Below are 23,396 nucleotides of genomic sequence, written 5' to 3'. Positions count from 1 at the left end.
TTTTACTAATTTTTTTCATGTTCTGTGCATGCGCAGAACAAATAAGATTCAACTGCACACACGTGCATAGTGCGTGTCTGGTGTGCACACGAAGCCCACAGGCAGCAACCCACCCCTGGCATAAGCCATAGAAAAATGAAACCCTACACTCTGGGCAGAGAATAGAGTTGCTGAACGCAGGAACGGTTTGTTGCAATGCAAACTATGAAATATCTATTACTAACAGATGCAGGAATGAGTAAGCAAAATTGTGATGAGGTTATTTTAACCGCCAATTATTTGGTAAACTATGAAGTTCAGCAATTGTGTTGTTGTTTTTTTAATGTTGTACGCCGCCCTGAGTTCTTGGGAGACATATAAATCCAATAAACCAAACCAACCAAACCAATTAATGAAACTCCATATGACATGTTATATAAAAGGCATTTAGGAACATTTAGGAATCTTTGGCAGCAGTGCTCCGGTGCACATTCCCAAAACAATTATAGCAATAGCAGTTAGACTTATATACCGCTTCATAGGGCTTTCAGCCCTCTCTAAGTGGTTTACAGAGTCAGCATATTGCCCCCAACAACAATCCGGGTCCTCATTTTACCCACCTCGGAAGGATGGAAGGCTGAGTCAACCCTGAGCCGGTGAGATTTGGGCCACTTTCAGGCCTTCGTTCCATGCGCCTGTGTATTGAATGCTCATCCACTAGACAATTTCAGAATTGGCATCAGAGGGGGGTTCCTACCGGTTCGGACCGGTTCAGCTGAACCAGTAGTGGTTTGCCGGCCTGGGTCGCCGGGACCGGCAGTGACCCAGCCTGCCCTGAGGTGGCGCAGTGGCGCAGTGGTTAAAAGGTGGCGCAGTGGTTAAAAGCAGCACTGCAGGCTACTGCTAGATCAGCAGGTCAGCGGTTCAAATCTCACCGGCTCAGGGTTGACTCAGCCTTCCATCCTTCCGAGGTGGGTAAAATGAGGACCCAGATTGTTGGGGGCAATATGCTGACTCTCTGTAAACCGCTTAGAGAGGCCTGAAAGGCCTATGAAGCGGTATATAAGTCTACTGCTATTGCTATTGCTATTGCCCTGCTTCCGAACCGGTTCCCCAGTCGGTGTAGCATGTTCCCCCCACCTTTTTAAATGTTCTGCACATTCACAGACCTATTTATGGGCAACTGCGCATGCATGCAGACAGCGCGCACTGAACCAGCTTAATGCTGGCAGCAATCCACCCGATTGGCATGTAGCTTTTCCCAATCCTCATGTTCAGAAAAAGTTGCCGAATGTGAAATAATAACGTTTTTGTGTCCATCGGTAAATCTATATGCCTTTGATCCTGATTGATAACTTATCAATTTCAATTTCCTTGCCTTTGGCTGTCCTTTCCTTATAGTGAGCCGAGGTGGTGCAGTGGTTAAATGCAGCACTGCAGGCCACTTCAGCTGACTGCAGTTCTGCAGTTCAAATCTCACCGGCTCAGGGTTGACTCAGCCTTCCATCCTTCCGAGGTGGGTAAAATGAGGACCCGGATTGTTGTTGGGGGCAATATGCTGACTCTGTAAACCGCTTAGAGAGGGCTGAAAGCCCTATGAAGCGGTATATAAGTCTAACTGCTATGGCTATAATTGTTTGGGGATTGTTCCTAAATGCCTTTTATATAACATGTCATATGGAGTTTCATGACCTTGTTTATTTCTAGGCATTCCTAGATGTGTTGCTTGATTATCTTTTTCTAGATCTTCCCAGGAATTCATGTCAGGCTGATTGGTTTGTAGTTTCCTGGATCTGTTCTCCAATAAGCCAATGGGAGTGGGAGGCTGGGTTTACTCAATGACTATGGGGGGGGGGCATGATGGCGGTGCTCCAATACGTCAGCGGTTGTCACAAAGACAAGGGAGTCAAGCTCCTCTCCAAAGCCCCCGAGGGCAGGACAAGAAACAAGCGATGGAAACTAATCAAGGAGAGAAGCAACTTGGAACTAAGGAGAAATTTCCTAACAATGAGAACAATTTATCAGTGGAATAACTTGCCCCCAGAAGTTGTAAATGCTCCGACATTGTAAGTGTTTAAGAAGAGATTGGAGAACCATGTGATGCAATTGACACTTAACCATGGCAAAAACATTTGGCACAATTCACTTCACAACTACCTGGCTTAACAATGGGAATCCAGGTCCCAATTGCAGTCGTAAGTCAAGGACTAATTTGTGACCGGGGCAACCCAAAATGAAAAAGACCTCCCCCCCCCCCCCCCGGCTGCCTCATTGCTACCAATTCAGGCTACATGGACCAAACGGTTTAATTCCGAGTTCTGGGAGGGACCTCAAAGGTCATCTGCCCAGCCCTGCCAACCCCACTCCCTTCTAGCACTGATGACATTACCTAGTAAGGTAATGAAATGTCTCGAGGGGTGGGAAGGAGGAGCCCTTTTCAAGACTAAGCAAAACAGCCAGGATGGAGAAAATAAGAGACCAACAACTGGATGGAATTTCTTTATTTCTTTAAAACATTTTTTATGGCCGCCCATCTTCATAATCAACGCTGGGCAACTCGCCCTGAGAAAACCCACCACACTTTTTAAACCTCGGAAATTCAAAGCTTGGTCTCCGTCAAACAACTTCAGGGAAGTTTCCAGATTCCCTGCATTTTCACTCCCCCGGGTTAATTGGATGGCAGCTTTTGGTTACCCCAAATGCTTTCTCTGCCCCGTCCTATCTTAAGTGGTCAGTCCCAGCAGCCTCTCGCTGAATTCCCAGAGCTTCGTGGCTATGTGGCCATCGCAGGCCTGTGACCAGGGCTCCAAGTGCTGGCAGTCCTCGAAATACCGCCCGCTCAGCTTCTCAATGCCCTCCTCGGTGGCGCAGTAGATGGAGGTCTGGGCGCCTGCCTGGCAATCTTGCATGAACAACTTGGCGAAACAAAGGAACCAGTGTAGCCACCATGAATAGGAATGACCAAGTTTGGTTCTAACAGGTCCTAAAAGGAAAAGAGAGTTGGTTGTGCGGACGGTCTCGGATGGAAAGAAGCCCCATCCAGAGTGACCGAGAGGAAAGGTGGTTTTTAATTCTCCAATTGAAATGCAATTAGAAAGAGAAGAGAACGTTAACTAGGGAATCTTTGCGCGCACACATTTAGATCCGGCTTTGCTACTATAAGCACTTGGATTTTTAGTAAAAGTAACCTTTTCATGATGAATGGAGTTGAGAGGCAGGGGGTTGGACTACAAGACCTCCGAGGACCCTTCTCACTCTTCAGATTTTAGGATTTTGGACCAGAGGGGTGGTGGTGGGAGACACCTCCCTCCCCAGTTGAGCTCAATGGAGGAAACTCCCAGGGTGTCTCTGCAGAGGCGGTTGAGGGTGGGATGGGCTTCAAAAGTTTCAGCAACAGGTTCGCTACCCCATTGCTGGGTGGATGTGACCATGTGGGGCATGGCCCAGCTGGCCTCCTGCAACATCGGGAGGCATTTTTGGCCCTCACTGGCAATGTTCCCTCTAATTTTTTTTCAGTGTGAGCGGAAAAGTATAGTGTTTGAGCGGCATATTTTCATGCCTGAGCACCTAAGAGAGCCACAGTTTGAACTGCTGTCACGTCTGCTGGACATTTGCGCAACATACCAAGCGTCAAGCGCCGATTGCTAGCGAGGTTTCAGCCTGATGAATGCCAGGCATGAAAATGTGCTACTCAAACACTATACTTTTCCGCTCACCCTGAAAAAAAAAAGACTTCTGCTCAGCTTTTACATTGTTAGACTGGCTAGAGAGAGACATGGCACCAACAGGTCCTGGGTCCTGGCATTTTGCAGGCAACCTGTCCTCTCACATTCCTTTGGAATGCAACCCATCACATTTGAATTAGATTTTGCCAATTATCCTATTAAAAGATAACGCTATTATTCTAAAATACAACTAACTCGATATTAAAAACTGTAAATATGTAATGCTGATAAATAATAGCAGTAATTATTTAGTATGATTAAAATCAGTATTGATATATCAATATAATATCTATCGAAATTGACAATATACACTAAAATAACAATACAAATATATAATGTGGAATATAATATGTAATAAATATAATATATAAATGCAACATAAATGTAATAAAATAATTTATCATGAAACTCTCCCCCTTTAAAGTAGTAAGATCAATTAAATAGTCTAGCAAGTTTGGACAATATGCTATATGTTATGTTACTTAAGTATATACCTCAGAATCAGATACAACATCCACATCATTTCCAACTGAGTCAATAAAATCATATGCCATGCCAAAACTATTTTAAATAAAGATATGAAATTAATCAAGTATTGCATTTATTTTTCAAAATGAATGTACAATTTTTTTATTATTTAAGTTTTGTACCCTATATTTTCTAACTAACGTTAACTTTAAAAAGATGTTACATCAGACTACAATGCAAGTAATTAAATGAAGACTAAAATAAGTCTTGGCATATTGAGCTTTTTATATCTCTTTCTTATATTTCTTCCTTAGTTGAGAACTTGCTCCTCAGCTTACTTACGCATTAACTGTTTGTTGCTTTTATGGTTTATTCATTCACTGCTCCATCTTCAGTTTTTTTCACAGGGGGCAGGGCTTCCTTCCTTCCTTCCTTCCTTCCTTCCTTCCTTCCTTCCTTCCTTCCTTCCTTCCTTCCTTCCTTCCCTCCCTCCACTCCTTTGGCCACCAATTTTGATCCAATTCTCTCTCTCTCTCTCTCTCTCTCTCTCTCTCTCTCTCTCTCTCTCTCTCTCTCTCTCTCTCTCTCTCACACACACACACACACACACACACACACACACACAAACACACACACACACACACAGAGACGTTCTTTGGGGGGGGTTGAATTACTCCGCCTCACTGCGCAAAGTCGGCTCAGCATGTGTTCGGCCCCCACTTACGCCGAATCAAATCCGCGGCCGGCGGGACCAGGGGGTTGCATTTCAAAGCCGCCAGTCCTCTTGCTTCTTCTCTTTCACCAGCAAAGCTCCCGCTGGCTTCCCGGCCCATGGCTTTGGTGCCTGTCCCTCCACGTGGAGCCCCTGAGCTGGCCCCCGCGTTATCCCTCCCCCTTCCTCCTCTGCCGTGCTTTTGAGGCCGCGGGAGCTAGTAGGAAAGCGGCGGAGGTGGAGACGGCGGCAGGGATAACCCAGAGCCCAGCTGAGGTGCTCCGAGTGGAGTCAGCTGGGCTCTGGGTTACCCCTGCCGCCGCCTCCACCTCCGCCGCTTTCCTACTAGCTCCCGCGGCCTCAAAAGCACGGCAGAGGAGGAAGGGGGAGGGATAACGCGGGAGCCAGCTCAGGTGCTCCGCGTGGAGAGGCACCAAAGCCATGGGCCGGGAAGCCAGCGGGAGCTTTGCTGGTGAAGGAGAAGAAGCAAGAGGACTGGCGGCTCATCAAAACAAGACTGGGGAGGTCCTTTGCGGGAGGCCAGTTCTAGCCGCCTGCAAAGGACTTCCCCACGTTTGCTTTGGTAGAAATCTCTGCGCGGCAGTTAGAAACTTCTGCGCGGGGATTTCTTTCCACGTGCGCGGCCGCGCACGCGCGCACCTTAGAGGGAACAGTGCTCACTGGGCTCTAGAGGCTTTCCTTGAGCCTCCAGGAGGGTGAAAACCGCTTCTCCTATGAAGCGGTATATAAGTCTAACTGCTATTGCTATATTGCTATTCTGGAAGGCTCATTTTTTGCCCTCCCCAGAGGGACTTACAGAACCTCCAGTAACCCCTTTTTTGCCCTCCCTGAGCCTCCGCGCCGGCCCCCCACTTACCTTGCATGATGAAAGGACCACCTGCAGACTCCTGGGAGGAGAGGGGAGGGGCGGGAGGGCAGGGTGAGGTGGGTGGAGCCAGCCAGGGGTGGCATTTGGGGTTTCGCCGAACTGGGCGGAATCCTAGCTAGAGGATTGCCCGAATCCATGTGAACCCCCCGCAGCTCACCCCTGGTCGAGGGAGTCTCCAGTGGGAGAAAAATGCTTGGCAGAGCCCCAGGCGGACCTGGGGAGGGGGGGGCTCCATTTGGGCCGCCTCGGAGCCAGGCTTCCACTCACCTGGGTTAACTGCATAGCAGGTGACGTTGGTTCCTTCCAGCCGCTTCGCCAACTCTCTTGCATGGAGAATGTTGGCTAGTTTGCTGTTGCCGTATGAATGCAGAGCCTTCCACATTCCCTTTGCCGGCTTGGGGATGGTCCGAAAGTCAATTTTCCCAAAGAAATGCCAACTTGAGGCCAGAATTACGATCCTGCTCGGGGCGCAGCGCTTCAGCCGGTCCAGGAGCAGGTGGGTCAGCAGGAAGTGGGCCAAGTGGTTGACCTGGAAGCCCTCGTCAAAGCCATCAGCGGTTTGACGAGCCTGGAAATCTCCTGCCGGATAAATAAGCGGATTACGGGTAGTCCTCGGCGAACAATGTGATAATTCAATGTTACAACAGATGCAATTACCAAAGGGACTAACGATCCATTTCCAAAGTTCAAGTGGCTCCCCCTTTTGGTCACATGGCCACATTTTGGGTGCTTGGCAAATGGCCTGCAACATGTCGAGTGACCATGATTTGGAACGTTTTGTCAAAAAAGGCACTTGCTTGCAATTTTTAGCAAAATCACCTGATAGTGAACAACCAGTTCGTTTAACAACCACATCAAAAGAAGCTCAGAAAAATCATAGTCACATCACAGCTTACAAAAATAATTGGCAGACCCACCAGGGTGTTGACTTGTAACGCTTCTCCATTTGGTGTCGGGGCTGTGCTCAGCCACCGCATGCCCAATGGAACCGTGGCGCCCATCGCCTACCACTCGAGGACCCTGTCAGCTGCCGAGCAGAACTACAGCCAACTGGACCGTGAGGTTCTGGCTGCGATAGCTGGTGTTAATCGGTTCCACAAGTACTTGTATGGCCGTGACTTTGAAATCATCATGGACCATAAACCACGGTTGGGTCTCTTGGCTGGGGACCGGCCTACCTCAGCATCACTGTCACTGCGAATGACTCATTGGACTATTTTCCTTGCGGCCTACAGCTACTTTACTTTAATAAGATTTGTATGCCGCCCACTCCCATTGGGACTCTGGGCGGCTCACAACAAAGTAAAAACAATTAAAATATTAAAAATACAATGTTAAAAATTAATACAACATCCATACCATCAGGTGGGGCTGGAACTTAATCAACAGCCCCAGGCCTGCCGGAATAGCCAGGTCTTGATCGCTTTACGGAAGGCCGGGAGAGTGGTGAAGGTCTGGATCTCTGCGGGTAGCTCGTTCCACAGGGCCGGTGCAGCTACAGAGAAGGCCCTCCCTTGGGGAGCCGCCAGCCGGCATTGTCCGGTCGACGGCACCCGGAGGAGGCCCAACCTGTGTGATCTTATTGGTCATTGGGAGGTGAATGGCAGGAGGCGGTCTCTCAGGTAGCCAAGTCAAATACCATGTAGGGCTTTAAAAGTAACGACTAGCACCTTGAAGCGGGTCCGGAGACCAATGGGAAGCCAGTGCAGCTCGCGGAGGATAGGTGTAACATGGGTCATCGACCGGGCACCACTTTGGGGCATGCTGATGCTCTCAGCCGGTGCTACAAGAACTGCTTACCCCCAGATTCAACTGGCAAACTTATACGCTTTAGTGTAGGGGATCGAGTTTATGCCCGCAATTAGGCTGGGGGCCCCCTCTGGATTCCTGCCACAGTTACAGGAATTACCGGACCTCGCTCATATCAATTGGAGGTCAAGGACGGTAGAACATGGGGATGGCATATTGACCAACTCTGAGGCCGTCTCTCCCAATCCAATCTTAGGCAGCCAGAGGTAACTCCTACCCGAGTTAGCCAAAGCCCCACCCAAAAGGAGCACGAACTCACTCCTTCCACAGACTTCTCAAGCCCGAAGGTACCGGGGTATTTATCTGGTGAAGTTGCAGGGCTGCAGCGAGTTCCGAGCAAACCGGCTCCAGAATCTCCAGCCGCGCCCTGTGGAAAGTTCCAGGAGTTTCCACCAGGTGAAGCCAGAGAGACAACAGGTCCATCCGACCCGACTAAAGATCCAGCACCAACTGAACAATGCTGGTCTGGGTGAGCCACCAGAAAACCCGCCTACCTGCGTGAGTACGTTACAAGCTGGACGAGCCCAACTAAGAGGGGAGAGGTGTTATATGCTGACAGACAGTATGGTAGTTTCCACTCAGGTCCTCTGTTCCAGCGGGAACAATACTTGAATGTGATTGGTTGAGAGATCTGACAGCTCCCTATAAAAGGGCCAGACAAAGTCTTTGATGGATTGTACACAGTTGTCACTTAATAAAGAACTGTTTGTTGCTGAAGCCTGAAGTCTGAAGTCCATTCACCCTATCTAACAGAGAGCAACGCCGGAGACAGCCACTAGCTTCCCTCTTCCTCGCCCAGAGACCCTGGGGGGGAGGGTCTGCTCTGTACCCACCTGCGTTGTTGATGAGGATGTCCAGACGGGGCTCCGATTCTAAGAAGGTCTGCGCAAAAGCTCGCACGGAGTCCAGGCTGCCCAGATCCAGGATCATCAGGATCACCTCCGAGTTCCCACTTTCCTGGAAAAGGAGCGGAAGGAATCCTGAGCCTCGGGATTGGGAGCAGTTTCCAAGACAGATCCCGACTTACTCACCTTCTGCATAGATCTGCTCACCTCCTGTCAATCTCCCTGGGTGGTGCGTAACAAAACAATGCAGGCAATCCTTGACTTATAACCATTCATTTAGCGAACATTCAATGAACGATGCCAATGAAAAAAGAGTGATTTATGACCAGTCCTCACACTTTCAACCCTTATAGCTCCCCCAGGGTCATGTGATCAAAATTTGGGTGCTTGGCAACTGCAATATTTCCGATGATTTCAGTGTCCCAGGGTCATATGATCACTATTTGTGATTGTTCCAAGAGGATTCAGACAAGCAAAGTCAATGGTGAGAGGAGCTGAATTCACTTAACAACCACGTGATTCACTTAAGAACTGTAGTGATTTGCCTAAGAACTGTGGCATATAAATTGGGTCTGGTTGACTTAACAACTGTCATGGCTGCCTCTGTACAATCCCTAGGAAAGAAAAACCCTCGACTCCATAGAATGAGAGAAAAGGTGCTTTTACTAGGAAAGAACTGAATACAGCTAACTCAGGCAAGATCTGAAGCAAAAACATGCGAAGCACCAAATTGAAACAAACCCTAGAACCCACCCTACCAGTAACCAGGCAACCAGAGTTCAATCATTGACCAAGAAGATGTTTTGATCTCGGATTCAGGTGCACCGTTCCTTCCTTCTGCATACCGTCCGACAGTCGGCCTTGAGGATGGTACTCCAGGGGTGAAATGCTACCAGCTCTGTTCACCCGAACTGGTAGTAAAAAATGCTTTAAAAAGTAAAAAAAAATTGGCTTTGTAAAAGTTGAGGATAACTTGTTTAAACAAATAAGAGATCAAAGCTCAATGCATATAAAGAGGATATACAATGTATTAATACAGATGGATTCTGAAACGGAACTGATTAAGGACTGTATGATAAAATGGGCTCAGAATATTGAGGAACCAATAATGCTGGACACATGGGAAAGAATTTGGGTAAGAAATGTGAAGTTTACACAAGCACAAAACCTGAGAGAAAATTTTTATAAGATGTTTTATAGATGGCATTTAGATCCCAAAAAGCTCCCTTCTATGTATCCGAATGTTCAGCCTAAATGTTGGAGATGTGGTTCTCTTGATGCTACATATTTTCATATATGGTGGACACGTCGCAATGTTAAGGCATTTTGGATAAAAATATGGTGGATCCTGCAAAATATCTTCAAAAGAAGGATAAAATTCACCCCCCAGCTGTTTTTACTAGGTATATGTATTGACTTTACAGCAGCAGAGATTAATTTGGTTCTGTATTTAATAACGGCAGCAAGACTCTTGGTGGCGCAATACTGGAAGAAGAAAGACCTGCCTACAATTCAAGAATGGACTTTGAAAGTTATAAACTTAGCCGAAATGGCAAAAATTTCAGCATATCTGAGAACGTATCTTAGCCAAACCCGTTTTGATCTTTTTCCCTTTGCCAATGTTTCTTTTGCTTTTGCCGAGAAGATGAAGCCCTTTTCTACGGCTGTGCTGTCATTCTGGTTGATGCAACTGAAGAGAGGGCTATTTCTAAACCAATCAAATTTTGCTTTGAATTTCCCTGTGGTGCAGGGGTGAGATTCAAACGATTCAACAACCGGTTCTCTGCCCTAATGATTTCTTCCAACAACCAGTTCACCAAACTGCTTGGAAAGTTAACCAACCGGTTCTCCCGAAGTGGTGCGAACTGGCTCAATCCCACCATTGCTGTGGTGCTAACTATAAAAGTAAATGTAATCCGTTTCTCAGGGTCCCCCCCTTTTCATAGAGTGTCCTAATCAATTGCTCTTAAATGACCTTCTGACTTGGATGTTTACCGGGAAAGGTAAACCGAGGCAGAATGCCATATTGAGCCATCAGTAAATTGGCCAATGCTGCTGCAACAGCCTTCCCCTCCCCTTCCCCCCCTCCTCGCTCTTGCTACTCATTATCCATCGTCTGCTGCCCCACAGGGAGACATTCTGCAACCATACCCTAGGTTGGGCCAGTTACCACTTCAGTCATTCCCGAATTTTCGAACTTTGGACTTTTGGACTCTTCCCCGCACGCCTCTCCTGCCTCCTTTCCCACCCCTTCCACCATTGCTCTTAATAGCAATAGCAATAGCAGTTAGACTTATATACCGCTTCATCGGGCTTTCAGCCCTCTCTAAGCGGTTTACAGAGTCAGCATATTGCCCCCAACAACAATCCGGGTCCTCATTTTACCCACCTGGGAAGGATGGAAGGCTGAGTCAACCCTGAGCCGGTGAGATTTGAACAGCCGAACTACAGAACTGCAGTCAGCTGAAGTTGCCTGAAGTACTGCACTCTAACCACTGCATTTAACCACTGCACCACCTCGGCTCTTTCTTAATGCTGTCCTGTTTCATCTATGCCCCCTTGGGACTGTGCCACTTTGGACTAATGGTGAGAAAGAGAAGGGAGGTGAGGCCTTGTAGTGCCTCCTGTTTTAATTTGGCATTCCAGAGACATCAGGGACATTATTCCATCAGCCCTCGGTTTTTACAATCGTCATCTACTCCACCGTTCACCGGACTGGACTTTTTGTACATCCACCTACGAACTGTACCCGAATTCCTTTAATAGCTGCGCAATTCTTTTTTGTATGGGGAGTGCGAGTGGTACGTATGTATTGATTGAATGATCCCCCACTTTTGACTGTGTAACCCCTTTTTTTATATTATATTGTTGTATTTTAAATTTTTGTGGGGGTGTGAGTGAGTGAGTGTCTCAGTGTGTGAGCGAGATTGGGATGGAAACCGGGTTCCCCCACACTGAGTGCTTGCAGAAGTGTCGGGGGGGACCTGTGCCTGTTCCAATCTCAGGATGATTGACTCAAAGGGCCTGTCGGGAAATGCGGGGGCTATGGGGGTGGGGGGTGGGGCACTATGGACATGGGAGTGGGCCGGAGCATTACGGTCTTAACCGGGAGGGGCAGATATGGAGGAGACTTTAGGGCTGGCCATTACCGGGGAAGGAGGGCTCGCTACGTTACAGAGATCCCTCCTTCCGGCCCTATGAGTCCCACTCCAAGGCCAGATGGTGCGAGTAATCAGGACCCTGGTCTTAGGCTGCTGTCGCTAAATGCCAGGTCTGTAGTTCACAAGGGTCCCCTCGTTCGGGACTTAATTTTAGACGAGAGGGCAGACCTGGCATGTATTACTGAAACCTGGCTGGGCCCGGAGGGAGGAGTCCCCCTCGTAGAGATGTGCCCAGAGGGCTTTCAGGTGCTTCATCAGCCACGAGCCCAGGAAAGGGGTGGGGGTGTGGCCATTGTTGTCCGAGAGTCTCTAGTACCTCGTAGGATCCCTGCTCCGGAGCTTGTCGGGTGTGAGTCCCTGCTGGTGAAATTGGACCTCAAGGGTCAAGTGGGTCTGCTGTTAACGTACCTGCCTCCCAACAGCGTTGCAACAGCCCTCCCCTCGCTCCTCGAGCGGGTAGCCAAGCTGGCAGTTGAGTTCCCCAGGCTTATGGTTCTGGGAGATTTCAATTTGCCTTCGCTCGGTGAACACTCTGATGGAGCGCAGGAGTTCATGGCTTCCATGACAGCCATGGGCTTGACCCAAGTAATCCGGGGCCCAACTCACTCGGCGGGTCACATGCTCGACCTCGTATTTCTCTCGGAGCAGTGGAGTTGTGACCTTGGTCTGAGGGGTAGTGAGACCTTACCCCTGTCATGGTCGGACCACTACCTACTGAGGCTTGACTTTCGGAGACCAAACCCCCACTGTAGGGAGGAGGAACCGACCAGGTGGTTCCGCCCCAGGCGACTTATGGACCCGTTGGGTTTTCAGACGGAGCTTGGGGTTATTCCTGATACTCTCGCCCGCAGTCCGGCGGAGACTCTGGTTGCTGCTTGGAATTCAGCAGCGACAGAGGCTCTTAACCGGATTACGCCTTTACGGCCGATCCGAGGCAGTGGATCCAGGAGGGCCCCTTGGTTTACTGAGGAACTCCGGGAGATGAAGCGCCGAAAGAGACGCCTAGAGCACCGATGGAGATCCAGTAAGTCCATATCGGACCGAGCACTTTTAACATCCAGCATCAGAGTCTACATCCGGGCAATTAGGACCTCAAAAAGAACATACATTGCCTCTCTGATTGCTTCCGCTGAGTCACGCCCAGCCGCCTTGTTCAGGATAACCCGTTCCCTGCTAAATAGGAGGGATACGAGCGATCCTTTGCAGTGCAGAGCTGAGGACTACGTCCAATTCCTCGCGGATAAAGTTGCTCGGTTTCGGGCAGACCTGGACTCCAATCCCGCAGAACCAGCTGAGGCAGCAAGGGATAATCTGGTAGGACATCACTGGATTGATTTTCAAGCTGTTAGCCCTGAGGACGTGGACAAGGCCATGAAAGCTGTAAGTGCCTCCACATGTGTACTGGACCCGTGCCCCTCCTGGCTGGTTGTTAACAGCAGGGAGGTGATACGGGGCTGGATCCAAGTGGTTGTTACCGCCTCCCTTCGGGAGGGGGTCTTTCCCCCCGCATTAAAGGCGGCAGTGGTGAGACCCCTCCTGAAGAAACCATCTTTGGATCCAGCCGTCCTAAACAACTATCGTCCAGTCTCCAACCTCCCCTTTGTGGGGAAGGTTGTTGAGAAGGTGGTGGCCTTTCAGCTCCAGCGGTCCTTGGAGGAAACCAGTTATCTAGATCCCTTCCAGTCGGGTTTCAGGCCTGGCTACAGCACGGAAACCGCTTTGGTCGCATTGATTGATGATCTCTGGAGAGCCAGGGATGGAGGTCATGCCTCCATTCTAGTACTCCTTGACCTCTCTGCGGCTTTCGAAACCATCGACCATGGTATCCTTCTGCGACGACTGCGGGAGGTGGGGGTGGGAGGCACTGTCTGGCAGTGGTTCTCCTCTTACCTCTCGGACAGGTCGCAGTCGGTGTTGGTTGGAGGGCAGAGATCGACCCCTAGGCCCCTAACATATGGGGTGCCGCAGGGTTCGGTCCTGTCCCCCCTCCTTTTTAATATCTACATGAAACCGCTGGGTGAGATCATTCGACGGCACGGGATAAAATACCACCAGTATGCGGACGATACACAGCTGTATCTGTCCGCCCCGTGCCAACTCAATGAAGCGATGGACGTGATGTGCCAGGGCCTCGAGGCTGTTAGGGACTGGATGGGGGTTAACAAGCTTGTACTCAATCCAGATAAGACCGAATGGCTGCTGTGCTTCCCTCCTACTAATTGGCCAAGTGTTCCACCTCTCAGGCTGGGGGGTCAAATAGTACGCCCCTCAGATAGGGTCCGCAACTTGGGAGTCCTCCTGGACCCACAGCTGACTTTTGAACACCATTTGTCAGCTGTGACCAGGGGGGCATTTGCCCAGGTTCGCCTGGTGCACCAGTTGCGTCCCTACCTGAACCGGGAGGCTCTCACAACAGTCACTTGTGCCCTTGTGACCTCTAGACTGGAATACTGCAACGTGCTCTACATGGGGCTGCCCTTGAAGAGTATACGGCGACTTCAGCTTGTCCAGAATGCAGCCGCGTGAGTGATCGTGGGTGCGCCTCGGTTCACCCACGTAACACCTATCCTCCGCGAGCTGCACTGGCTGCCTGTTGATCTCCGGGTACGCTTCAAGGTGCTAGTTGTCACCTACAAAGCCCTTCATGGTATTGGATCTGGGTACTTGAGAGACCGCCTACTGCCAATTACCTCCACTAGACCAATTAGATCCCACAGACTAGGCCTCCTCCGAATTCCATCAGCCGGCCAGTGTCGACTGGTGACTACCCGGAGGAGGGCCTTCTCTGTGGCTGCTCCGACCCTCTGGAACGAACTCCCTGTGGAGATTCGTACCCTCACCACCCTCCAGGCCTTCCGCACAGCCCTTAAAACCTGGCTGTTCCGACAGGCCTGGGGCTAAAGACTCGCTGCCCCACTTCGAATGGTATGATTGTTGTGTTTTTTAATCCATGTATGGTTTTATGTTTTTTGTAACTTTGTTTGTTTTTCCTTCCCTTTGAGTTGTGAGCCGCCCTGAGTCCCTTTAGGGAAAAGGGCAGCATACAAATAAATTAAAATGAAAAAAAAAATGAAAATGAAATGAAATGAGACTCAATGTCGGTATTTGTTATAATGTTTGCAAACACACTAGCTGGTTGCATATCTAGGAAGCAGACTTCAGTTGCCGTTTCCACAGCTGAAGCAGAATTCATAATGTTATCAGGATTGTGTTCAGAGATAACGTGGTATATACAATCATTAAATGCTGTGCAGGAATAAATCGGAGGGGTGTTAAGATATTGAGCTTAATAGCTGGAAGAGTAAAGTGTACAGTTGTAGTTGGGTGCCGGCTCCTGCCTGAGGCAATCTGCACTATGATTGGTTGCTGTGGGTGTAAAGGGGGCGTTTCCCCCTTTTCCCGCCTTTTTCCTCTGTGGGCTCTGAATGTTGTTTGCTACTGAGGCTCATCGGAACTGTTGGGAGATTGAATTGAGTAGCTGGAAGAGTAAAGTGTACTATGGTAGTTGATTGGTTGGAGAGTGCTGGCTCCTGCACGAGGCAATCTAAGCTATGATTGGTCGCCTAGGTATAAAGGGGGAGTTTCCCCTTTTTCCCGCCTTTTTCCTCTGTGGGCTCTGAATGCTGTTTGATTTACCTCATGATGTTCCTGTGTTGCTGACTATCTTGTCTGCTGTGCATGTAGATTTATTTATTTATTGTTATTTATTTATTAACCACATTTATATGCCGCCCAATCCCGAAGGACTCCGGGCAGCTTACAAAAATAAAGAGAGAAAAAAAAACACATAACGAAACACATAACGAAAGAAACGGTTTAAAACAGCAACACCTCATACATTCATTCTAATCGGGGCCGGACATCAACAGTGAGGTCAACAGCCCCAGGCCTGCCGGAACAGCCAGTTTTTACAGCTTTCCTGAAGGCCATGGGTATGGTCCGGATCTCTGGGGGTAGCTGGTTCCAAAGACTCGGAGCAGCCACAGAGAAGGCTCTCCTCCGAGGGCCCGCCAGCCAACACTGTCTGGCTGATGGCATCTGAAGGAGGCCCAATCTGTGGGATCTTACTGGCCACTGGGAGGTATGTGGCAGTAGGTGGTCTCAAAGGTGTTAGATGTTAAATATATTAATACAATACAATAGCAGAGTTGGATGGGACCTTGGAGGTCTTCTAGTCCAACCCCCTGCCTAGGCAGGAAACCCTAAACCATTCCTGACAAATGGCTATCCAACCTCTTCTTAAAGACTTCCCGTGTTGGTGCATTCACAACTTCTGGAGGCAACTTCTGTTCCACCAATTAATTGTTCTCACTGTTAGGAAATTTTAGGACGTGAAAGGATGATCTCATCGCAATCACACCAGAAGCAGTTAGATAGTTTAATATCAAATTACAAGTAATCCTCAACGTACCACCACCTCTGAGCCCCAAATATCTGTGGGTAAGCAAGATAGTTGTTAAATAAATTTTGCCCCAATTTACGACCTTTCTTGCTACAGTTGTTCAGCAAATCACTGTGGTTTTTTAGTAACAAGGTTGTAAATTGAATTCCCCATTGTCTTTATCGGAAAGTTGCAAAAGGGGATCCTATGATGCTGGGACACTGCGACCATCAAAATCAGAGGTCTCTTGCTGCCAGTTCGGCCCGGATCGAACGGACTGGTAGTAGCGGCAGCAGGAGGCTCCGCCCACCTGCCTGGACGCTTCTGCGCATGCACAGAAATGTGGCCCGTGCAGGATGTCTGAATTTTGATCATGTGAACATGGGGATGCTGCAAAGGTTGCGCGAAAAATGGTACCGTCAATTTTTTCAGTGCCGTTGTAATTCTGAACAGTCACTAAATGAATTGTGAAGGACTACCTGTATAACCTCTATCCCATTGTGACTCTATGGGCCCATATTATGGAGATTTTATCATAATTGTACCTTAACTTAATATTTTACCTCCTCTGTTGTATTTTCCACCATTTGATATACATGTATTTGGTGGTGCTTTATTTAAACATACGTTTGTCTTTGTGCATATATGTTTATTACTCTTATAGTGTGTTTTATCCGTGTTGTGTATCAAAGATCACATGCTCTCTTTAGATGCCATACGCTAAATCAGTGTTTCTCAACCTTGGCAACTTGAAGATGTCTGGACTTCAACTCCCAGAATTCCTCAGCCAGTGAATGCTGGCTGGGGAATTCTGGGAGTTGAAGTCCAGACATCTTCAAGTTGCCAACGTTGAGAAACACTGTGTTTTCCATGAGGAAAACACCTGGATGCAGAAGAAAGGAGGAAATAAGAGAACCGCACGCCAGGCACTTACCCGTCGGATGTCATACACAGCCGATTCTCCTCTCGCTTTGTTGCGACATGCCAGAATGACGCGGGCGCCTCTCCGGGCCAGATCCACCGCCGTGGCCTTCCCGATCCCAGTATTTCCACCTAGGAAAGGGCAGAGAAAGGATTCACCGAGATCGCCCAGCCATTGATGGGGATCCAGGAGCTGAGTCTGTATTCGTGCTTGTAGTTGTTATGGTGTCACACGGTGAAACATTTCTCTGGCAGTGTTTCTAAACCTTGGCAACTTTAAGTCGGGTGGGCTTTCCCCAATTTAAATTCCCAGAATTAAAAGCAAGTGACAACTTGAAGACGCCCGTGTTGAGAAACTCTGACTCAGGGCATGTATTTCACAACTGCTTCAGAGTGGTCTTACATCCACAAAGAAGAATGGCTTAAAATTATTCAGATGTAATACAGGTAGCTGTTCTGTCCCCCCTTCACGGCTCGTTAACAAACGGCAGGCAGACAAAATTAAAAGGACTTTTCTTTATCAGTTCTTGGCTCAGACTGGCTTCGAGCCCAAAAATAACATAAATACAGTCTTTGACCAGATAACGGAATGAAAACAAATCTTTCCTACGGCAACACAATTTGAACAAAACGAAAGCAAAACACTTCTTCCAAAGTCTCTATGAATCAGGGTTACAAAAATACAAAGCACTTATCCAAGTGAATCTTACATAAACCACGACTGATGATCAAACAATGTTGAACGAACCAAGGAACGTTGACTCCTGCACCAGGGCGTGGCACCATCCGTCCTTTTATCCCCAGAATATGCCCCTAACGAGCCCCAGCTGCATAATGAATCTTGTATCCCCAAAAAGACTCACAGAAGACATCTGCTGAGTCACAACAGTAGTCCTCGACTTACAAACCATTCTTTTAGTGACTGTTTGAAGGTACGAAGGCACTGAAAAATGGGATGTACAACCATTTTTCACAGGATCCCAATATTTCAAACATGTTCATGGCCACTGATTCTTCCTGTCGTAGGCCAGAATTGGGTAAAACCAACCCTCCACAGGAACCCACCATCTGCAGGACAGTTGGAGTACAGCTCAGCATTCCTGGTCAAGAGCCTGTGAGTTACGATGTGTGCTACACGCACATGCGCATAGTTACAAAAAAGCTTCTGCGCATATGCAGAAGCAAAAAACAAGACGGCAGTGCCTACGGCACCACTGATAGAACCTGTTCAGGGGCCTGGCAGGCCAAGTTACACCTACTCGGCTGAACCAGGCCGAACAGGTAAGAACCCACCTCTGGTTACGATCCTGGCAGCATCCCTGTGGGTCTTTGAAAGGGCCGCTTTGTAGTGAGATGAGCGGCAAATAAGTCATAAGAAATGAAAGGCTTTTCAAAAATGGGATGCAATATTCTAGGAAATATATTAAAAAGGCAGAGTAGAATATTTCCCCTAAAAGAGGAATAGAAATCTTAAGACTTCTATTTCCCCGACAGTGAGAACAGTTACCATAACAGAGACCCTTGTTGGAAGGGGCCTCAGAGATCTTCTAGTCCAGCCCCCCCCCCCCCGGACTTAAAGCGAGAGTCCTTATTATACATCACAGACAAATGAAGACCAAGAGCAATGGAGCCTCCACAACTCCAGGACGCGAGCTATTCCGTTGATTGCTGCATTTTTCAGAGTATAAGACGCACCCTTTTCCCTCAAAAAAGAGGCTGAAAATCTGGATGCGTCTTATACACCGAATACAGCATTTTTTTTCTTCCCGAAGCCCCGCCCACTTCACCAAAATGGCTGTGCATACCCTTATGGAGGCTGGGGGGTTGGGGAGGGCAGAAATGAGCGAAAACCTGGCCATTTCCCCCCCCCTCCCCAGCCACCAGCAGCACTTTATAAGCCTCCATAAGGCTATGCATGTAGTTTTTTTGACAAAAACCGGGCCCGTTTTTGTGAAAAAGAGACAATTTTTTGGCTCGTTTTTGGCCCCCCAGTCCCTCAGGAGCACTCTGCAAGCCCCCCCCCCCCGCCTTCAAGGCTATTCACGCCTTTTTTTGAGAAAAAAGGGCCCATTTTGGGGAGGTTTGCAGAATGCAAAAACTTTTTTTTCCTTTTGGAAAGCTCTTTAACTGATGAGAATTACATTGATCAAGTGCTGTGCCAGTAGAAACACCCACCTATCTACTGTATTTCTATCTCTCTTTCTCTCTCCCTATCCCTCTACCTACCTACCTACACACACACTCTCTCCCTACATACTTACTGTATCTCTCTCTCTATCCCTTTATCTACCTACCTAACTACTTTCTCTCTATCCCTCCCTATCTACTGAATTTCTCTCTCTCTGTCCCTCTACCTACCTACACACACTCTCCCTCCATACCTACTGTATTTCTCTCTCTCTCTCTATCCCTTTATCTACCTACCTGCCTAACTACTCTCTCCCTCCCTCCCTATCTACTGTATTTCTCTCTCCCTCTCTCTATTTCTCTCTCTATCCCTTTATCTACCTACCTATCTACCTACCTAACTACTCTCTCTCTATCCCTACCTATCTACTGTATTTCTCTCTCTTTCTCTCTTTCTATCCCTCTACCTACCTACCTACACACACTCTCTCTCCCTACATACCTACTTACCTCCCAAGGACCAACAAGATCGCACAGGTTGGACCTCCTCCGGGTGCCGTCAACCGGACAATGCCAGCTGGCGGCTCCCCCAGGGGGAGGGCCTTCTCTGTTGCTGCGCCGGTCCTGTGGAACCATCTACCTGCAGAGATCCGGACCCTACCCACTCTCCGGCCTTCCGTAAAGCTGTCAGGAACGGGCTGTTCCCGCAGGCCTGGGGCTGTTGATTGATATCCAGCCCTGCCTAGATGGAATGGGTGATGTGAATTTTAATATTGTATTTTTTATTTTTATTTTTTAAATTTTTAAATTTTTCTTTGCCTTGTTGTGAGCCGCCCAGAGTCCCAATGGGAGTGGGCGGCATACAAATTCTATTAAACTTGGAAACTTGGTATTTCTCTATATTTCTCTGTATTTCTCTCTCTCTCTATCCCTTTATCTAACTACCTACCTACCTGCCTAATTACGCTCTCCCTCCCTACTTATCTACTGTATTTTTCTATCTCTCCCCCTCTCTCTCTCTATTTCTCTCTCTATCCCTTTATCTACCTACCTACCTACCTACCTACCTAACTAACTAACTAACTAACTAAACTAACTAACTAACTACTCTCTCTCTATCCCTACCTATCTACGTACTGTATTTCTCTCTCTATTTCTCACTCTCTATCCCTCCACTTACCTACCTACTTACTCTCTCTCTCCCTACCTACCTACTGTAGTTCTCTTTTTCTCTCCCTCTCTATCCCTCTTTTTACCAACCTCCTTTTAAAAAAAATTTGCCTCTTCAAAACCTTGATGCATCTTATACTCCGGTGCGTCTTATACTCTGAAAATACATCTTATACTCAACGGAATAGCTCGCTTCCTGGAGTTGTGGAGGCTCCATTGCTCTTGGTCTTCATTTGTCTGTGATGTATAACAAGGAATCTCGCTTTAAGCCCGGAGATGGGGGTGGGCTGGACTAGAAGATCTCTGAGGCCCCTTCCAACAAGGGTCTCTTCCTACCTCCCACCCGCTTGAACCTCCCCCTCCCCCTCTCTGCCCGAAGCAACCTGTAGCTGGAACCTGACCGGACCTGGAGGCAGCCTGGCATTTTCGCTGCCCGTCAACTAATGACAAGGAATGATCTGCCATTATGCCAGCACGCAAACACACGGCCACCTCCTGTTTTCAATCCTGGTGCTTTCGCCAGGAAACCAAGCTTTCCTGTTTCTGGTGTAACTGTTCTTGGCATCAGGGATTATTTCAGTAACTGAACTGGAATCTGCCAGCTGGCAACTGTCACCCCTGATACTGGATCTTGGCTTCGTTTTGTGGGAGCGTTGAACGTGCGGCTTGAGCCTCCAGCCTCTCTCCGAGGGCCGAGCTGGCTCTTCTGTGTCCTCAGCTTCTCCTCCTCCGAACGGCCCCCCGGCTTCTCTCCATCCCAGGTGGGAGGAGGAGGAGGAGGAGGAGAGCTTTGAGGTGGCCAAAGCAGAGCCAGGGATGAAGGGAAGGGAATGAGCTGGTCTCCAGCCCCTCCTATGCCAATCAACTGGAACCCACCTCTAAAGAGAAGGAACAGGCTGGCATGAGGGCAGCCTTCCAGTATTGGAGGGGCTGCCCCAAAGAAGAGGGCCTGGATGGGGCAGAAACCCCCGCGGAGAAACCTTTCCACTCTCCCTTTCACCTTCGCGCTGCGCTTTTGCCCCGGGAGTTTCATCCTGAACGGAGCCCCTGAGGTGGGGGGGGGGGGGGCTTATGGAAGGGAGGAAGAGGGGGGGGTTGGAAGAAAGGCAATGCCCCTCCAACTGACCTGTGATGAGCACCGTCTTGCCCCGCAGGCTGACCGCGTTCCGGCACCGGGTGGCCGTCCCTAACTTGTAGTAAAGCAGCGCGTAGAGCTCCAGCAACACTCCCGCGGCCACCCGCAGCGCCTCCATGGCCCGATCCCTGCCCGGCCTCGCCAGCTGCCTTCCTTTTTATCTCCCAGGCCCTCCCCGCCCCGCCTCCCGCCCCCTCCCCGCGGATACCGGTGTATCAGAGAATGCGAGATCCCGAGTTCCAGCCACGCGCAGAGCCGCCCTACTATCGTCTACTCCTCTCAGTCTCTCCTGGTGGTATCCCGTCCTAGGAGGTCCCTAACCATCACTAGCCTGCACCCCTCTGGCCCTCCCCCCCCCGTCCCCTCCTGGGCTAGGAAGGGAGGGAGGGAAGGAGATGGGAAGGAGAAGGAGGGAAGCAGCGAAGGAAGGAAGGTAGGTAGGAAGGAGGGAGGGAGGGAAGGAAGGAAAGAGGGAGGGAGGGAGGGAGGGAGGGAAGGAGGAAAGCAGTGAAGGTAGGTAAGAAGGAAGGAAGGAGGGAGGGAGGAAAGAAGGGAGGGAGGAGATGGGAAGGAGAAGGAGGGAAGCAGCGAAAGAAGGAAGGAAGGAAGGAAAGAGGGAGGGAGGGAGGGAGGGAAGGAGAAGGAGGAAAGCAGTGAAGGTAGGTAAGAAGGAAGGAGGGAGGGAGGGAGGGAGGAAAGAAGGGAGGGAGGAGATGGGAAGGAGAAGGAGGGAAGCAGCAAAAGAAGGAAGGTAGGTAGGAAGGAGGGAGGGAAGGAAGGAAAGAGGGAGGGAGGGATGGAAGGAGAAGGAGGAAAGCAGTGAAGGAAGATACGTAAGAAGGAAGGAAGGAAGGAAGGAAGGAGGGAGGGAGGGAAGAAGGGAGGGAGGAGATGGGAAGGAGAAGGAGGGAAGCAGTGAAGGGAGGAAGGTAGGTAGGAAGGAGGGAGGGAAGGAAGGAAAGGAGGGAGGGAGGGATGGAAGGAGAAGGAGGAAAGCAGTGAAGGAAGATACGTAAGAAGGAAGGAAGGAAGGAAGGAAGGAGGGAGGGAGGGAAGAAGGGAGGGAGGAGATGGGAAGGAGAAGGAGGGAAGCAGTGAAGGAAGGAAGGTAGGTAAGAAGGAAGGAATGGAGGGAGGGAGGAAGGGAAAGGAAAGGAAGGAAAGAGGGAGGGGGAGGGAAGAGATTGGAAGGAGAAGGAGGGAAGCTGTGAAGGAAGGTAGATAGGTAAGAAGGGCCCCTCCTCCTGGCCTCTCCTGGTGGTCTCCCATCCTATCCCTGAGGATGCCTTGTTCACAAAGCCTGGTCTCCTTGCATGCAGAGGGAGGGGGCCTCCCTCCACCCCCCTCCCTCTGCCTTCTGTTGCCCCATGTCCCTTGGCTCTGTGCCCGGCCCCTAAGCCCCGGGGTGGGCAGGGGGGCAGCATTGGGCCAGGAGTGGTGCGGGGACCTCCAAGCAGCCCCTCCCTTGAGAGGGGGGCACCGTATTCATGGGGCGCCCGATCTAGAAGAGATTTTCTTTCAGGTCCTCCCTTCGCCCTGATTTCTAACCCAGAATATGGCCTCTAATTTCTCAGGCCCCCTTTCTCAGACCTTTGGGGGTCCAGTGAAAGAGTGGGGTCTCTTTGTTATAACCACCATTGCTCAGATCCTGCATCTATGGAATGGAACAGAATAGGAGAATTGGAAGGGACCTCAGAGGCCCTTCTGTGGGCGTGGCACTGCAAAATCCCCCTCCCCTCCCCACTCCGGGGCAGCTGGAGGTGGTATTTGCCGGTTCTCCGAACTACTCAAAATTTCTGCTACCAGTTCTCCAGAACCTGCTGAATTTCACCTCTGCTTGGAGGTCTTCTGGTCCAGCCCCCTTCTCAGGCAGGAAACCCTATACCGTTCCAGACCAATGGCTATCCAGCATCTTCTTAAAGACTTCCAGTGTTGGGGCATTCACAACGTCTGGAGGCAACTTCTGTTCCACTGATGAATTGTTCTCACTGTCAGGAAGTTTCTCCTTAATTTCCACGTTGCTTCTCTCCTTGATTAGTTTCCACCCATTGCTTCTTGTTCTGCCCTCAGGTGC

At 49.4% G+C, this 23,396-nt stretch overlaps 1 protein-coding gene across 1 annotated transcript; it reads right to left on the bottom strand.

The window, feature by feature from the left end:
- Positions 1–2,465: 2,465 nt before the first annotated feature.
- Positions 2,466–21,484, bottom strand: LOC148042371 (dehydrogenase/reductase SDR family member 13-like). The gene is made up of 5 exons (XM_087702863.1): positions 21,314–21,484; positions 16,904–17,022; positions 8,416–8,539; positions 6,041–6,352; positions 2,466–2,962 (listed from the first exon to the last, which is right to left on the bottom strand). Exons 1-5 carry the CDS (start codon positions 21,438–21,440, stop codon positions 2,703–2,705), a joined length of 942 nt encoding a protein of 313 aa, XP_087558989.1. The 5' UTR covers positions 21,441–21,484; the 3' UTR covers positions 2,466–2,702.
- Positions 21,485–23,396: the final 1,912 nt, after the last annotated feature.

Source organism: Thamnophis sirtalis, unplaced genomic scaffold (genome assembly GCF_051295495.1).
Source record: "Thamnophis sirtalis isolate CommonGarterSnake01/CBP01778 unplaced genomic scaffold, rThaSir2_p1.2 scaffold_17, whole genome shotgun sequence".
NCBI classification, from domain to species: domain Eukaryota; kingdom Metazoa; phylum Chordata; class Lepidosauria; order Squamata; family Natricidae; genus Thamnophis; species Thamnophis sirtalis.
The sequence above is the reverse complement of the archived record's forward strand: the minus strand, read 5'-3'. Positions and strand labels throughout refer to the sequence as shown.

Coding starts and splice junctions, on each gene's coding strand:
- LOC148042371 (XM_087702863.1), bottom strand. CDS start 21,440: ATGGAGGCGCTGCGGGTGGCCGCGGGAGTGTTGCTGGAGCTCTACGCG. Junction 17,023..21,313: donor CAAGACGGTGCTCATCACAG/GTCAGTTGGAGG, acceptor GCCCTTTCCTAG/GTGGAAATACTGGGATCGGG. Junction 2,963..6,040: donor CTGCTATGCAGTTAACCCAG/GTGAGTGGAAGC, acceptor TTTTCCTTTTAG/GACCTGTTAGAACCAAACTT.